At 36.4% G+C, this 16,938-nt stretch overlaps 1 protein-coding gene across 1 annotated transcript in view; it reads left to right on the forward strand.

Moving 5' to 3' along the window:
* The window catches only part of LOC764891, a 56,919-nt gene that overhangs the window by 19,526 nt on the left and 20,455 nt on the right, over window positions 1–16,938 (forward strand). The window contains exons 5-14 of the mRNA XM_030981146.1: window positions 1,971–2,073; window positions 4,246–4,405; window positions 7,389–7,493; window positions 8,929–9,060; window positions 10,160–10,247; window positions 10,677–10,708; window positions 12,651–12,787; window positions 13,777–13,903; window positions 14,997–15,089; window positions 15,686–15,880. Of these exons, the coding sequence (XP_030837006.1) occupies window positions 1,971–2,073; window positions 4,246–4,405; window positions 7,389–7,493; window positions 8,929–9,060; window positions 10,160–10,247; window positions 10,677–10,708; window positions 12,651–12,787; window positions 13,777–13,903; window positions 14,997–15,089; window positions 15,686–15,880 (1,172 nt within the window). The remainder of the gene's footprint in view (window positions 1–1,970; window positions 2,074–4,245; window positions 4,406–7,388; window positions 7,494–8,928; window positions 9,061–10,159; window positions 10,248–10,676; window positions 10,709–12,650; window positions 12,788–13,776; window positions 13,904–14,996; window positions 15,090–15,685; window positions 15,881–16,938) is intronic.

The following is a 16,938-nucleotide window of genomic DNA, read 5'->3' on the forward strand; positions in this document are numbered from 1 at the left end:
TGATTAATGATGATACATGTATTAATATCTACATGTAACTATGCATGTATCCATCCAGGCGATGCTCACGGCACTTGTAAACTATAAGTACTATTACTTCACCCGCTTTCTGCATTACAGCTTATTTTATTTTATAATAGGGAAAAAGACACTTTCACTTATATAATGAAACAGAAAGAGATGGAGAGAGAAAAAGAGGGAGAGAGAAAGAGAAAGGGGCAGAGCGAGAGAATCAGCTTTGAAATTAATGTAAAATATTTCTTTCAAATTTGTAAGATCGAAAGTTGTTTGCTCAAACACATCCAAGCTGAAGCGATGAAAATATGATATACATGTACATACACAGATGTATTTGCCCACTGTAAACCTTGTCAAACATAACAAATATTGAACGAAACATAAAAGGGCAAACTTTCTCATACATTTGTTAGCATCGTTCTGTTGAGATTGTGTGGTTTATCAATATTCTGCTGTTAAATGAAATGGAAGCTGGCAGGTTTGATTTGATTGGATTATTGGAGAGTGCCACGCTTGTCAACCATTCAAGATTTATGCGTGCACTTTCATGCTGATTAGGCTTGTTTCATCAAGACATCTTATAAATACACATGTACATGCACATTATATCCGCTCTTTGATTCAGAGTCGTGCAAAAACGTACATGTACACTTGTTCTTCGTCCGTTGAAAGAGAATTATTCAATGCTTACTTTACATTTCTCATCGTATTTGCTTGTCTTCTGTTCATGATCACACTGCATGCTACTTGTGTTTGCTTTTTGATTCAGAAATTACCTGACTTGTATAAAAACATGAGTGATAGGAAAAAATCACTCTTTTCACGAAATGCATACCGTAAATACATATATGTTATTAAGAAATATCCCTAACATCAAATTCACATACAGTAAACACACCCATTGACATACGGATCAATATAGTTCGAGCAAGATTATGACATGTTCAAAATTGATTTGTTGTCACGACCACTCCCCAAAACTACAAACAGAGCCACATTTTCTTTGCTTAGATTACTCTGCAGCCTCATATAAATTTTCTACCATGTTAATGTTACAGGTTTCAGATAGTAATTTATTGTTTTTAACATACATGAATTTGGTTGATTCCTGGGGGGTGTTTCACAAAGATCCTAAGTAGAACTTAACTCTAAGTTGGACTTAAAAATTATGGACAGCCATTGGAGTCTTTAAATGAAATATATTCAAAAGCAGAAATTCAAGTATTTTAGACTTTTTATGAATTCCACATCCAGAACATGAAATCTCCTTGATGATAGACAATATGAATGATTTGAATAAACAATTAATGCCTTTCAAAATAACTTTTACAAAATATTTTCAAAGATGCTAATGGCCTTCCATAATTTTTAAGTCCAACTTAGAGATAAGTTCAACTTAGGATCTTTGTGAAACACCCCCCAGAACTCAAACTCACTAAAACATTGTTGAGACATAATGTGGTAAACCACAGTGTCGTACACTTCACATTCTGTATAAAATACAACATGTACGTGTACGTCTTAAAACACAGAGCTCAGTGAATGTGCTTGGGAGCTTTGTTGCGTTGCCATTTATTAACACGTTGTATAATAAGAAACTGCTACGTAATACCACTTCATATCTGAACAAATAAAGAGAAGGGTAATTAAAGGGATAGTTGAGTTCTGTTTTCAGACCGCAAATGCCTTCAAAGTGCATGGTTATTGCTCTTATTCTTATCTACAGTGTATGACATTTTATAGTGCCCTTTTAGAACCTAAAATTGCTATGAAGGTAATTTTAGACCCCAAAAAGTGTGAAATTTAGCCAATACGATCATACCAATTCAGCTCCCCTTTCAAAAAAACAGCTTTATCTTTAAGCAGTTTTTCTTTCACTCTCACATGCTCCATTCTTCTCTGAGCCATCTTTCTTTATCTACTTGTTTACATGCATTCTTCTTGGTTCGCAGGTGGACCCTCCATCGGTAAACTACTTCCTGGAGATGAGATTCTCAAGGTGAACGGAGAGGATGTGAGGAACAGCGATCGTCAGTACATCATTGATAAGATAAGGTGAGAAAATCAGAGATTCAAAAAGCTCTCCTAAATACCCTTCCCTCTTTCACTACAGGAGAAGAAAAAGAGATGACAAATAATTTGTGAGCGTGGAAGAACATGAGAAAAAAACTTTTCCCTGAAAAGCATGGCTCTTCAAATGCCTTCATATTCTAAATATGACATGTGATCTTGATTTTGCTTTAATACGCAGTGAAAACGGTGAATTCCGAAAATTGTTCCAGATTTTGATCATGTCCCTTTGAGTTTGTTTTAATAGCATTATTGTCATGTTGGGGGAGATTGTGCCTGTATCGTACCGTATATATACAGAGCGGTGTCTTCCTGGTTGGCTGCGCTCTAATATTTGCATGTTTGCCGGGTTGGAATTAATGTGAAAACATTTTCCACCTTTACATGTAGCAGAGAACAAATTTTCATCATGTTTCATTTCATTGTACTGTTTTTCATTTCCGATACCAGACTTGCCTTAGAACTCTACATCTCTTCATGTTCATATTCATATATTCCTTTGACTGAATGGAGGTGGCAGAGAAAGAAACGTACTTAGATGATTAGGGACACGTATTGATCTTGCTGGCATGTGGGAAAATAGGCCATACATAAATTCTCTCGCTGATGAAAAGATCTCTCATCATTCATATTTACCCTTCATAATGGTTCCGTGCGTTCGGTTCTTTTGTTGAGCTGAAGCAACAGGTGATGGGGACTTGGGAAAGCATTCAATCTTCAGTACGCTAGCTCTCGGCCGTTATAATCTGCTTGCGCTATGTCGTTTGCTCTCTTCCTCATTATTAGAACTTTGCACTTTGCTTTCTCTACATTATGTACATTTTGAAGAAAATCTATACATATTACCATGGCAACCATTGATTTCAGAAAAGGGAGTGGTGTATGAGTAATGGGTGCAATACGTTTCAATGAAACACCTGTATCTAAGTCCAAAGAGTTGGTGATTGGCAATATAGGGTGTGGCCCCTGTAGATCAATGAGATGCAAAATTACACATTAATTCTTTAATAATATTCACTGAGTCGTTTCATGGGTATGTAATCAACAGAAAGAACTTGTAGCAGTATGATCAAAATGACTTCTATGTAAAGTTCACAGTGTTTTGCTCAATTGTACTGGACAAGAATAAGGAAAATACTGCAAAGAAAAGGAAGTTAAGGAACATGTCGTCAGTACCTTTAATAATAGAATACATGTGTATTCTTTTCTTTTTAATACTTTTATTCTGTTTTAGAGGTGGCCTTTAAATGTGGTATTTAAAAGATTTTATTACAGCTACTGTACAGGATGTCAGAACAATAAAGCTCCATCTGCTAGTGTTTTTGCAAGTTGCGCAAGAGAATTATGATTCCTCATTAATGTCAAACTAATAACATTGAACATTGATATATGATGTACATTATTCAAACATATTTGTGGCTTACCTTTATTCAAAGACTTAATGGACTCGGTGACAGTGGACAGTATTTCTGAAAATGCTATGTCTTTTGTCATTTTAGCACTTGAGAGATATTCTACTTGTAAATGTCATAACATATCAAAATTAAGATGAGTCGTTGTTACATGACTTGACACACATGTACTTATTAAAGGTACATTTACATTTGTACATGTAGGTGGCTGCCAATGTGTGTAGATACAAGGGTAACAAAAGGGTACAAAATGCTTCGAATGCATGGATTTATATTTTTCTTTTCATGCTTGCATATTTTTAATTTTAATTTTATGTTTGTGTGTGTATATAAAAAGTCATGCACACATACATATATCTGCATCATACACACATTTGCTTCAGTCATCTTAGAAACGTTATTGCACAGTATCCACACTGGGTAACAGATAATTCTACTTATAGACCATCAGGATGAATGCTGGAGGATTATTCCATCATTTCCTAACATTTCTTAGATTTTCTTGAGGATTGGAAAAGGTCAAATTTGATAGGTTGACAGGAGGTTGTCTCTGAATCTTAAGACCATTATAGTCTTGCCTTGGAAGACAAAGGAGAATGAATTGATACGATTCTTCATCTCTCTCTCTGCACCCTCAGAAATTGAAATTGAACGTTTTTAAAACGCTTCAGGAGAAAGAAACCTGCCATCCCCTAGTGCCTAATGTTGTTAAATGTCAATTTCTCCCTTATTTCCTCCACCACAGATACTCCACTGATGAAATCGCTCTCTCCGTTATTCAGCCCTACATCGACAAGACGGGCCTGAAGTCGTCATTCCTCAGCGCGACAAAAAAGCAGAAACTGAAAGCCAAACCCCCTCGTGTACGCTTTGCTGACAGTGTCAACACATTTCCCTCCAATGCGGTAAGTGTTTTGTTATCACATCAAGCTATCTTACGGGAGGGGAGCTTCTGAAAACCAATCAGTCTGCGTGTCATGAGTTGTCTCTGGATAGCTGGCTCCTCAGATAAATCATAATTCCTCTTCAGCTCTCAGCTTCCAATGTTCAATTTGTCAAAGTCTAAGATTGGAGTGGGTATGAGCTGGTTTGTCCCTGGGTATTTCTTGTTATAAAACTCTTTGAGTCTCAATTTGTCATTAATTTCTCTTCACAAGAGTTTTTATTTCAACGCTATTGATTTATATGTATTGCATGTTTATTGTATTGCATTATGCAGTTGAGTCCTTCAGTTGAAGAATTACTTTGCACATACGGTACACACATCAGGGTTGATTATGACGCAGTTTGGAAGTTTCTGCTTGGTAAATATCTCTTCCCTAAACTATATGTTTTGCCTTTTAATTTATCACATTTTCAAGACTCATTAATCTTTGAAAATGTTCTTTATTTAATTTGAACCCAACATTCATGTAGTTGTGACATAGTGATTTACTTCATGATTTTGTATCTATAATAAATGCCATCTCTCTTCATGCTCTGTGAAGACAGTGTCTGTAGAGCTCAGTAGAACAGATGAAGTGATAAGTAAATAACACAAGAAATAGACACCTATTTTAAGGCAATGTACTGAACAAAGGAATTTTGTTATGTACAATCCTTTTCTTCATCCACCCACTCGTTATTGACAGGAATGCTACAAAACTAGACAATATATTATTCAGATATATCCGTCTTGTGTCGGAGAAAAGTTTGTAGACCATTTGTACATGTACACTGTATGTAACTTTACCATGCAATGTGACACTCATTATAGGATTAATGGTCTTTGTAATTATTTTCAATAACAATGATATTTTTAGTGTTCTGTTTGAGGGGGGGGGGGGAATAAACTTGTGTGCATGTACATTATGTATACAGGAAGGCTAGTATAATTATAAATGTTATTAAAGTTTGCCATTTGTCCATATTAAACAATGTATTTTCTGTTTTTAATGTCTGATAAATCGCTGGAGTTATTAATGCAAGAACATCAATATTCTGTGACATATTTATTTTCAATTTGTTTATGTTTGGAGCTTTGTTAGTCTGAGACTGGGCTAAATGTATCATACTTGATACATTGTTGTATTTATTAACATTTATTTCCTTCTCAACAGTATATATGAAACACAATATGTAACAATGATTTCAACATAGAAAACATACAGTAAGTAATTCAGATACGGAAGGAGGCGAAAACCCGAAAAGCATAGCTTGAGTTGGAAAAGTCCATAATAAGTTAACACAGTTACTGAGAGAACATTATGGATATTAATAGTCTTGTGATCAGTATCTTACTGCGATGGCTCCGGATTAGTCAGGCGCTTAAGTCTTCCATCTATTTCATGCACTTTGCATCTTATGAAAAGATGCTTTATAAATGAAACGTTATTATTATCTGTTAAGAGTTGACGTCATTGTTGTTCAGAGATTGGGTACAAACATGTTTTGCAATGTTATAGAAGGAACTTTTGTAATCATGCTCTACCATAAAGAGGTTGTTTTTATTGAGTTGTACATGACGGTGATACATGTACGGATCTAAAATACAATGCTGGGTGTTGTTGCGATTATGGTTGATGCAGGATTTATTTGGTTAGCCCATGTTGCATGAAAACACTTTTTGTAACAAGCCATAGGTGTATTCTTTCATATTTTTCATCGACATCATTCAAATGAATGCTATGTTTACACAAATTGCCTTTTATCAGGATCAGGCGATATTTCCAAGGTGAATTGGCTTATCAAAAGATGCACAATTGTATTGTGAGCAGTCATGCGTGTTTGCAGTCATGCGCCAATAGAAATTTAAGAAGTCGTGCTTTTTTGGGGGGGGGGCAATGGTGTGTACTTCCTTGGAAGCCTATAAAACATTTTGTAAACAAGCTAGCTGTATTAACGAGTTTGTTACATTGGCATTTTGAATAGGGTTCTGGGATTTGAAAAAAAAAACTATATTATAACAGAAAGACTCTATTTTCAAGGCAGTAAATGGAAATGGAACATGTATGCAATCACTTCATATCAACATACATGTACTTGTTTCAATAAAAATGTTTTAAAAAAAATACATGTTGGTCAATGTGAATATCTTTTTTTTTTAAATTGAAACCTTGGTATATCTACCATGTACATGTACATGTATTTGCATTTTCAATTATTATATCAAGTCAGAAGTCTTTAGAAAACATTTACATTGCCACAATTACAGAGATACATACTATACATGTAAGCCTTCATGAAAAGGAAACAGTTTTATATCATGTAAAAATTATGTTATTGATTTGAAATCTTAAGTAATCAGACTTAAATTTCCTGTTCTATTTAATACGGTATAGCTAATTATGATGAGACTGATAAACATTTTCTGTTATTTTGACAGCTTTTTTTTCCCTATCTTGTCATAATATGCTTCTAAAGGATTAACAAAATGATTGAGAAACATACACAAATCAGCAATGATGACTGTATATTCATTGCATCTTGTTATTATATAGTATCTTTAACAGCCTGCATGTAAAGACATCATGTATGTATACTCCGTTTGTGGATGTTACTTATTTGATTACAAATTGGGTCAATGTATTCTAGAGTACAGTTTGACAAAAGCTGTCATAAGTACAAGTTGGCCGATATCCAATTGAAACGCGGGTACATTTTGATATGTACACGTTTGAATGGGATGTCGGTTGAAGTTTGACAGTTTTGTGAAACGATGCCATGGATTTTATGTGAGTGGATTACCACACCAGTGATATGTACAGTACTGTGCACTTTCTAATACTGGGACTTGCATCCATTCATGTGAAGATGTCTTTCTCAAATGGAAGGATGATTATTCATGCCTTTCAGTAATCAATACCTTTCAAGAGGTAACCCTTATCTATCTTCTTTTCTCTCTAACAGCCCAAGATGCCACCAAGTCTGGTGTACTTACCAAACGTCCTCAAGGTTTATCTCGAGAACGGCCAAACCAAATCATTCAAGTATGATGACTCCACTACAGTCAAGGTATATCTGTATAATTATGTGCATATGAAAGGGAATTGATTACCCATTAGCTGCATTTACACTGCAAGCAAAAATCGTTGATTTTATCCACGTTCTGTGGTTCTTTGGAAGTTGCTAAGCAACTACGGGCAAACACAAGAAACCAAAATCGAAAAGTTAAAGGAAACCAAAACCTTCATACTAAGTTACTTTTATTGTAAAGTTTAAGATATTTGAAAAATATCAGTGACAATTTGAACAAAATCGGGCAAGGAATAAGGAAGTAAGAGCTTTTTGAAATGACTAGTCACTAGAGGGCGGTATTCAATTTGATGACATCATCTGTGGACAACTCTCCATGCCTTTTGTACATCAAATTTCATGTTTTTCCTTCTTTCTTGTGATTGAGATAATGTACTCCCCTGAAAGCAAGATTTGGAATGCAAAATGATATTCTACTTCACATGTTATGAAGTCGGATCAAGAACACAAATATCTACGAAGAAAACAACAAAATTGTGAAATTTTATGTACAAAAGGCATGGAGAGTTGTTCACAGATGATGTCATCAAATTGAATACCGCCCTCTAGTGACTAGTCATTTCAAAAAGCCATAACTTTCTTATTCCTTGCCCGATTTTGTTCAAATTTTCACTGATTTTATTCAAATCTTTTAAACTTTACAATAAAAGTAACTTAGTATGAAGGTTTTGGTTTCCTTTAACCTTTGGGCCCCCATCTTTAATATAAAGAGTTGACATCAATCGCAACTCATTTTCAATTGGTTTCAAACGCAAATACATGTATGTACATGTACATAAGAGATTGGGAGACTGCAAAATTGCGATTGATTGGAGGACTTGCGAGTAATTTGGATCAATCGCAACTCTTTATAAATTAGATTAGATTAAATTAAATTAACTTACTGTAAACACTGTTATTTTTTCGCGCTGAGCAACCCCAAAACATATTCGCTGGTTCTTAGATTTGCGTTGCATCAAATTCAGCCCGTTCAGAACATGCATAAGAAGTCATGTTTATATTTTCACGGGTTCTAGAATTCGTGAACACCGACTTTAGCGCGAAATCCGTGAAATTAATGTACTGCGAATATTTCTGCATTTATAGTAAGTAAAATCAAATGAAATTTAAAAAATTCACATAAAATTAAAAATAAATACCGTTTAAAAAAAGTATTATCGAAATTATTAAAAAAAGGACATTGATCTAATTGGTTTGTGAAATCACCAGTATATAAAGATCCAATGCTTGTTTTCATTTAAACTGTTTAAACACATCAATGACATAATGTACTGTGATAGAAAAAGATTCAATTTATCCATGCTTTTATGCTCTTTTTATGTTCATGTACAATTTTTCTCCAAAAGTATGAAAGTCTTAATATGATTCTGTTTATTTTCCTTCATTATTTGTGCTTGTATGCTACCATTCCCAGGAGGTGTTGGTGAATCTGAAGGAGAAGCTAGGACTGAAATGCCTGGAATACTTCTCATTGGTAGTAGAGGATGTACGAGTTCCATCCCAACATAAGTTCATCATCCTACAAGAACAGGAATCACTCAGACAGGTTAGTCCTCCATATTGTGCAGTTGATTTTATTTTATGTAACATACAGTATGTTATCAATTTAATTGTTACCTGACATGACTAGAGACTGTTTTCCATCCAATAACTTGACTTACTTGACTTAAGTGCACAGGACGGAGTGTCCCTGGGTGGTCTGCCTCCATTCACTTCTGTCCTGGGTTTGGTGTTGGGCAGCATCCAGGCTTAATTCATAGTCTTTGCAGATTTGAAAATAACAATAGAATTTTTTTAAACTCATCATATAATGATGATGGTGATTCCATTTTATGGCAGTTAAGGTTGGAAGAAGAATTTGAGCCAGAAAACTGCATGAGAAATTCATAGTAATACCATCTTCTACAATGAGATCCAAAAAGCTGGTATACATTCTACTTCTGCAGCAATTGCATAATGAATAATACTACAAATGGGTTAAACAAGACCATTTGTTCAGATGAAGAGCAGGCTTTTATAGTTGAGTGGAGGCAAGTTGGCTCAGTTTGTGAAGTGTCTGCCATTCAAACCAAAGATTGAGGTTTGAATCCAATCCAGGTGGATGACTGGAGCCTGCGGTGTTAACATGCCCCTCCCCTGCTTCATAGAAGCAGGATATGTTATAGGGGAAAACACTCTGTCCCTCAGGTAGGGCGTTAAATAGAGGTCCCTTGTATAGGAGAGTCGCTACCTTTGCACATTAAGAACACACTGCACTATTTGTATAAGAGTAGGGGGAAAAACCCAGTTTAGTGGTTCATCTTCACAACCCCAATCAATTATACCTGGAAGATAGACCCTAGGGTCACAGCGATTTGGTTCACTTCCCCCCTTTCAGGCACAGGCGATGCCAAATACTTAATAAGTGAAAGTCTACACATCAATGGCAAGTTTAATAACGTAAAGTATTCCACTTTTTATTAGGTTTAGAGCTTTTCTGATTTTGTATTCTTGCTCTAATTGTTCTTTGATTACTTGGTCGTTACCAGATTGCAGAGAGACCAGGTAGTCAGAACGTATAGTATTCCACTTTTCTATTTGGTTTAGAACTTTTCTGATTTTGTATTCTTGCTATAATTGCTCTTTGATTACTTGGTTGTTACCAGATTGCAGAGAGACCGGGTAGTCAGAACTGGAAGTGCCACTTGAGGATCACCTACATACCCTTTGATGCATATGATCTTCTTAATGAAGATGCTGATTATGTATTGTTGCTATAATTGCTCTTTGATTACTTGGTCGTTACCAGATTGCAGAGAGACCAGGTAGTCCGAACTGGAAGTGCCACTTGAGGATCACTTACATACCCTGTGATGTGTATGATCTTCTTAATGAAGATGCTGATTATGTATTGTTGCTATAATTGCTCTTTGATTACTTGGTCGTTACCAGATTGCAGAGAGACCAGGTAGTCAGAACTGGAAGTGCCACTTGAGGATCACCTACATACCCTGTGATGTGTATGATCATCTTAACGAAGATGCTGATTATGTATTGTTGCTATAATTGCTCTTTGATTACTTGGTCCTTACCAGATTGCAGAGAGACCGGGTAGTCAGAACTGGAAGTGCCACTTGAGGATCACCTACATACCCTCTGATGCGTATGATCTTCTTAATGAAGATGCTCAGGCCTTTGACTACTTCTACCAACAGGTCAGTCCATCTCAAGTCTACCTCAGACATTCTGAGACTCTATTGTTGAATGATATTAGCCAAAAGTTAGAATGTTGAGGGGGTCAACATACCGATTGAGCTATGAATATGAGACCTGTATATTTTTGTCATTATTTAATGTGTGACGAGCACAGTTAGAAATTTGTTATGTTTATTATTTAACCAAATCAAACAACATTTTTGGTTTGATCCAATTTTAAATGGTATGAGTTGATATTAAAAAACCCAAGAAGATTTTTCAAAGTGCAGGCTAGTTGGTCCTGATTTTGACCATAGCAGTATGTTGACCTTAGTAATAGTCACTTGTTGACCACAGACAATGTCTAGGCTTACCTTTATCTTTGTCTATGTATCTTTTAGGACTTGTTTGGTTTCTGTGACATAGGGACAACCTTTACCTAATTACTTGTATTGATATCAAATCTTAATCCTGAATCGTGTAGGCATAGGACAGTATACAAAAGGAAATGTATTGATTGTACTGATGACACTAGGTACGATATCTTTGACATATGGTACAACAATCAATTAATGTGAGAGCGTACTTGCTGTCTTTTCCGATCTTGGGCCCCTGGTAGAACAGTGGCATACGTGCATTTAATGTAATCAACACTTGAAGTTGCACATTAATTGATAGTTTCTGTATTGACATAGTTGCTTTATAGATAGTTTCTGTATTGAAACAATTGCTAATTAGATAGTTGCACGTTTGACATAACAGTTTTCAAGCTAGTCAATTGTCATTGTTTATGATTTGAAATTATAGCTCACAAATAATTTATGTTTGCTAGTTTAAAGGTACTATGTCCCTTTTGCAGCCAACCTCAAATTCTGTAGAACTTTGCAGGAATTTTGAATATGTCATGTATGTCCTATCTGTGAAATTTAAGCGTTAGCAGTGTCCTAATATTCAATTTATGCAAGGTGACCTATTTACTTGCTAGACTTAACTGTCAGACACTATTGAGTGACTGACTGGCTTTTTTTTTCTTCTTTGGTAATAACATACATAAAATGAGCTGTAAAGGGTACATGAGCATTTGTCTACATCAATAACCCACTTCTTGTGATGGCCAAAATTAAACTGATTGAATCTTTGCGCAGCATAAAACGTATGACCATTCGGTACAATTACTTATTGGCTCTATACACCGATTCGGGCGACTTCTGGTGGAAGTGCGCCCTCATAAGGTGACGCCATAACTGGGGGGCGTCTGACTGCAGCTAGCTAGCTTACATTGCAACGGGTATGCTATACCTATACCGAACCTCGCCCAGGCCGGCCAGGGTCGCCGCTCCGCTAGCTAGTAACCGCTCTCGAGCTCTCTGTACTGTCAGCTGGATCGGAGAAGCCCCCCAGTTATAGCGCCGCCACCGGCGGGCAGGTACATAAAACCCCAAAACCGAATCGGTGTATAGCCCCTAAGTCGATTTGACGACTAATAGTCATTATTTTCCTACTTGAAGACATTTTAAAGCCCCACCTTTTTTATGGAAGTTCTAAATTAGTATTATCTTTCAAATGCTGTTGGAATTTAACATTTTCATTTTTTTGGCCTGCAAATGGGACATAGTCCCTTTAATGAATATGAATTACATGCATGTAAAGTCACAATTGGATAGTAAACAAGACTTGTCAAGCTCATTATCCGGCCAATTGTGATTTAAAAAAAAAAACCAAGTGCAGTGCATATCACTAATACACAAGCTTCTTTAGAGCAGTGAAACGTAGACAAAAGGGTGAGAATCAGTGACTGTTAGGTGATTACGAAGCATGGGATGATCAATATTGGTTGATGCTGTGCATATAATTTGTTGTATAATTGAGAGATTGATGACATTGTTGAGAGTGATAAGATCGATAGGCGATTGGTCAGATTGATAAGAGAGCTATCAAGTATCTTTTCTTTCCTATTTACAGTGCTGCAATGATGTTCTTCAGGAGAGGTTCTCCACCGAGATGAAACCAGAGACTGTGATGCGGCTAGCATCCCTCCACATCCAGCAGCATCACTTAGCCAGCAAGCAAACCACCAAACTCTCTCTTAAAGTCATTGAGTAAGTTGTGTTGAGAACTAAAGGGTCAACTAAAAGGTCACTTTTCACCTTCATGGAGTGTTTTGGTCATCTGGAAAATTTGCAGAGCTGTCTGCAATTTTGATTTAGGTTGAGCTTCTTTATTTTTCAAATTATAGAAATATTCATGTGACTATGCAAACTTGACTTACCTGTACTTAGATAGTGGTATCATCTCAGCAAACAATTATTTGCGTATTTGCGTAAAATACTAAGTACAATTTAAGAAAATACATGTTGTATCTGTCACAATTTACATGTAGTTGATTATTGTTTTAGTCTAAAAAAAAAGTGTGATTTATTTCATAGCCAGACTTAGAAAACCCCAAAAAGCAGAAGTAGATATCTATTTAAAAGGACTTACCGGTACCTCTGTTATATGCTTGAAACTTAACACTTCTCTTTCAAGCGCCTGAAAGTGTACATAATTTATGCACACTTCAAGCACTTGATGTTTCTATTAACACAGTGCCATTGTGGCTATGTAGGGTAGCAAATATACATGTAGACTTGCCTTAGAAACAAACCTCAACCTTGCAAGCAAATTAAGTGTTGCTTCCAGCCTTTAAACACTTATCATTCTAATGACTTCTCTTTTGAATTTCATTGTTAGGAGAAGAAGATGGTCTTGATAAGAAACATCCTTTCCCTTGATGGTTATGATGGTGCCCCCATGAACTTCATACAATGCAAGCAAATCACATGTGGCTCTCCATCATAGGACACATTTCATCATCATCATCATCATCATCATCATGCTTTATCTATTTTGTTTGTGACTTGTAGGAAGGAAGATGGTCTAGGAAGATTCCTAGCACGGAACGTCCTTTTCATGATTGGTATGAATGATAGAAACTTAGGCTTGCCCCCATGAACTTCATGTGATGAAAGCAAATCACATGTGGCTCTCCATCTTAGGACACATTTCATCATCATCATCATGCTTTATCTATTTTCTTTGTGACTTGTAGGAAGGAAGATGGTCTAGGAAGTTTTCTACCCAGGAACATCCTGTCTCACTGGAAGGCCAAAGAACTCAGGAAGATGATCTCACAACACATGAAACAGAACCAAAACCTGGCCGCTCCAGGGCAGAAGGTAGGGAAGGGAATTCAAGGATATTGTGCAAGTGAATGATATTGTGCAAATATTTGAGAAGCACATCCTTGTGTCATATTAAAGGCATTGTTTTACAATGTTAAATTTGAGATGCACGGCCTACGTCTTATCGGTGTCTGTGATATGGTGTCATATTGAAGCTCTAAACAAATTGCGCTTCAAAATGCTCATGAATTGCCTCGAAAAATTACAAATCTTTGAGTGACCGGTTTTACCATACTCATTTTCAGGCTGTAGTGTTATAAAAACCGTTAGGAAAATGAAAAAATGAAATTTTGAATTCCAATCATAAATATCTTGATAATCAGACAGGCGATCGGCTTGTTAAAGTCATGGGATTCCTGACTGACGTAAAGGTTTATAATATAATATAAAAGGTATATATGATTGCAGCATGAACTAAATCCAGGGTTTTGTTTCAGAATCTGAGGCAATGTTACCGAGTCACTTTAAGACATTCAATGTTGTTGGGACTCTCTTCACTATTCCTTTATGTGATCGGCTGGATAAAGTAAATGGTTGCTAATATGTTGGAGAATTCATTCAAAGAATGAGGCATGGTGGCTCAGTGGTAGAGCATTGATCTCGTAACCTGGAGGGTCCCGGATTCTAAACCAAGTCGATGCACTAGTGCCCTTTGGTAAGACATTAATCCTCATTACCATGTCCCTCGGAGAGGACTTTAATCTGTTGGTCCCCTGATTGCTTACTTACAAGCATGCACATGCCCTCTTAGCAGTCAGGTAAAGCAAACCATCAAACCATGTATGTAATATCTTTCTAAATATTGATACCCATTTAGTATAAAGGGAGATCAAACCATATTCTCTCCTAGTGTTTTTTAGTTGTGACAATAAAACCTTTCATTGCTCTACATTTGCCACACTCAACCCAGGTGATGTAAATGGGTACCTGGCAGGAATTAATTCTTTAAATGCTAGAGCGCCGCAATGGCAGCACAGCTAAAGCCGGGTTAATAATCTCCAAGTTTGGAAGCACTTTAGTGATTCTAATAAGCACTATATAAAAACTGAGTATTATTATTATTATCATTATTTGATTCTTACCACAGCATCTGACCGAGTTGCAAGCCAAGCTTCACTACCTCAAGATCTTTGGGACGCTCAAGTCATTTGGGACTAGGACATTCCTCACAACCATACTGGTAGGTCACATTCTGTCCTTAGATAATGCTCATTTATTGTAATTTCATCTACAGGCGTTCTGTTTTGTTATGTTTTGTTGTTTTTGTTTGTTGATTTTTTTGGGGGAGAGATATGCAGCTTCCATGCTTTTTTACATATACTAAGTTTGACTTTGACAGAGATTAAGTTTAAATTCTCGTCTGTTGAATTGCTGATGGTGATTAACATATATATTATGAGTGCATCTCTCATTGACATAAATGAAAGAAAGTTACCAAGCTCCTGGGTGGATGTAGAGTAAATTCTGTGGAAGTATGATTATCTTCAGTATGAGACATGGGTGGTGTTTCACAAAGACTAAGATCAACTTCAATTATGATCTTTAGATAATATTTTTTCCTTCAGTAATGAAATATCAACAAATGGAAATTCTGTAGATTTGTGACTATGATTTGTTCGTCCTTTGAAAAAAGAATGCTTGGAATGGTAAGAGGAACTAGTGGCATGAACGGCCTGCCATAGTAAAGTCCAAATTAAATGTTGATCTTAGTCTTTGTAAAACACTCCCCAGGTATGTTTATTATGTCACTATCCTCTTCTATTCCCTGTTATGTAGGATTTCCCTGATGTAGACCAGCAGTCGGATGCGAGCGTGATCATAGGACCACACTGTGACATCAGTCTGTTAGCTAAGACCGGTGACTGGGCTCCGGTCCTAGAGTTCAACCACCTGACCCGTATCCTGCTGACCGTTGAGTGCGGGACGGAGGAAGGGGTTCATAGGCTAGAGCTGCATCAGAAAAGTGGACAGGTTTGTTTGTTTGTTTGTTTGTTTACATTTTAAGTTAAAGATAAAGACCAGTTACGGTCATGCGATTGCATTGTGAAAGAAACGTTGTGGAATCGATCAGAAAAGGTTGATCATCTAGCATATAAGTATTGGTGTGTACTGCAAGGTTCTGGAATCATCAAAATGATAAGAAATTTGGCCCAGTCTTCGTAAAGTTACAAGCACTGTACACAGAAAGATGTATATGGGACTACGCACACTTGCGCGACACGTGCGTTTATCTCTCCCAGTCCAATAGATAAACTAATTTACCAAATATATCAATTGGAAGGCGGTTTCCCGGCAAAATTCTTATCATCAAGTATTAGTCAAAACATATTCTTTCACATGATTGGTAATAAAGAGCTTCCATTTCATATTTTGAAATTGGGGCGTTTCCGATACTGGTCTTTACCTTTAAACAAAATAAATACACAGTGCAATACATGAAAATAGAGACATCTTGCTCTGACACAAAAGGGTTGTGAATTTGGTTTAGAAACATATGCAACATAATGAATTCAGGAATATGTTGGGTAATATGAAAATGAGAAAAAAAGAGAAACTTCAAACATACCACAGCGTCCTTTCCAAGTAATTCCTCTTGTATGTAGTTAATGGTACATGTACTTCCATCTAGCAGCAAAATGGAAATGATGCTGGCTGCAGACATCGCATCATTCCTCTTCCTCCAATTGATTTATTCCTTTCAATATAATTGATTTGATGAGACATTGAATAATGCAGACAGGGCTGGCAGCAGATACATGTAGGGAGTCTAGCCAATCTCCTCCCCGCACGCAGTGACTTTTGTAGATTTACTGAGTAACCATAAAGCCAGTGTTGCTATCATATACAATTCGGGACAAATATGAAGACTTGTGCTAGGCCAGTGCACCTGTTGTAAGAATTCGCATCTTTGCCTTGAGACTGCATTGGTGGCTCTGCTGTGAATGTAGTTTCCTACATGCCTATGATTGGTGCAATAGAATTGATGCATCATGTGCTGCCACCAGCTCTAATCACTGTTTTTAAGTTCA

The sequence above is a fragment of the Strongylocentrotus purpuratus genome, unplaced genomic scaffold (assembly GCF_000002235.5).
Source record: "Strongylocentrotus purpuratus isolate Spur 01 unplaced genomic scaffold, Spur_5.0 spur5_scaffold_11, whole genome shotgun sequence".
Classification (NCBI taxonomy): Eukaryota; Metazoa; Echinodermata; class Echinoidea; order Camarodonta; family Strongylocentrotidae; genus Strongylocentrotus; species Strongylocentrotus purpuratus.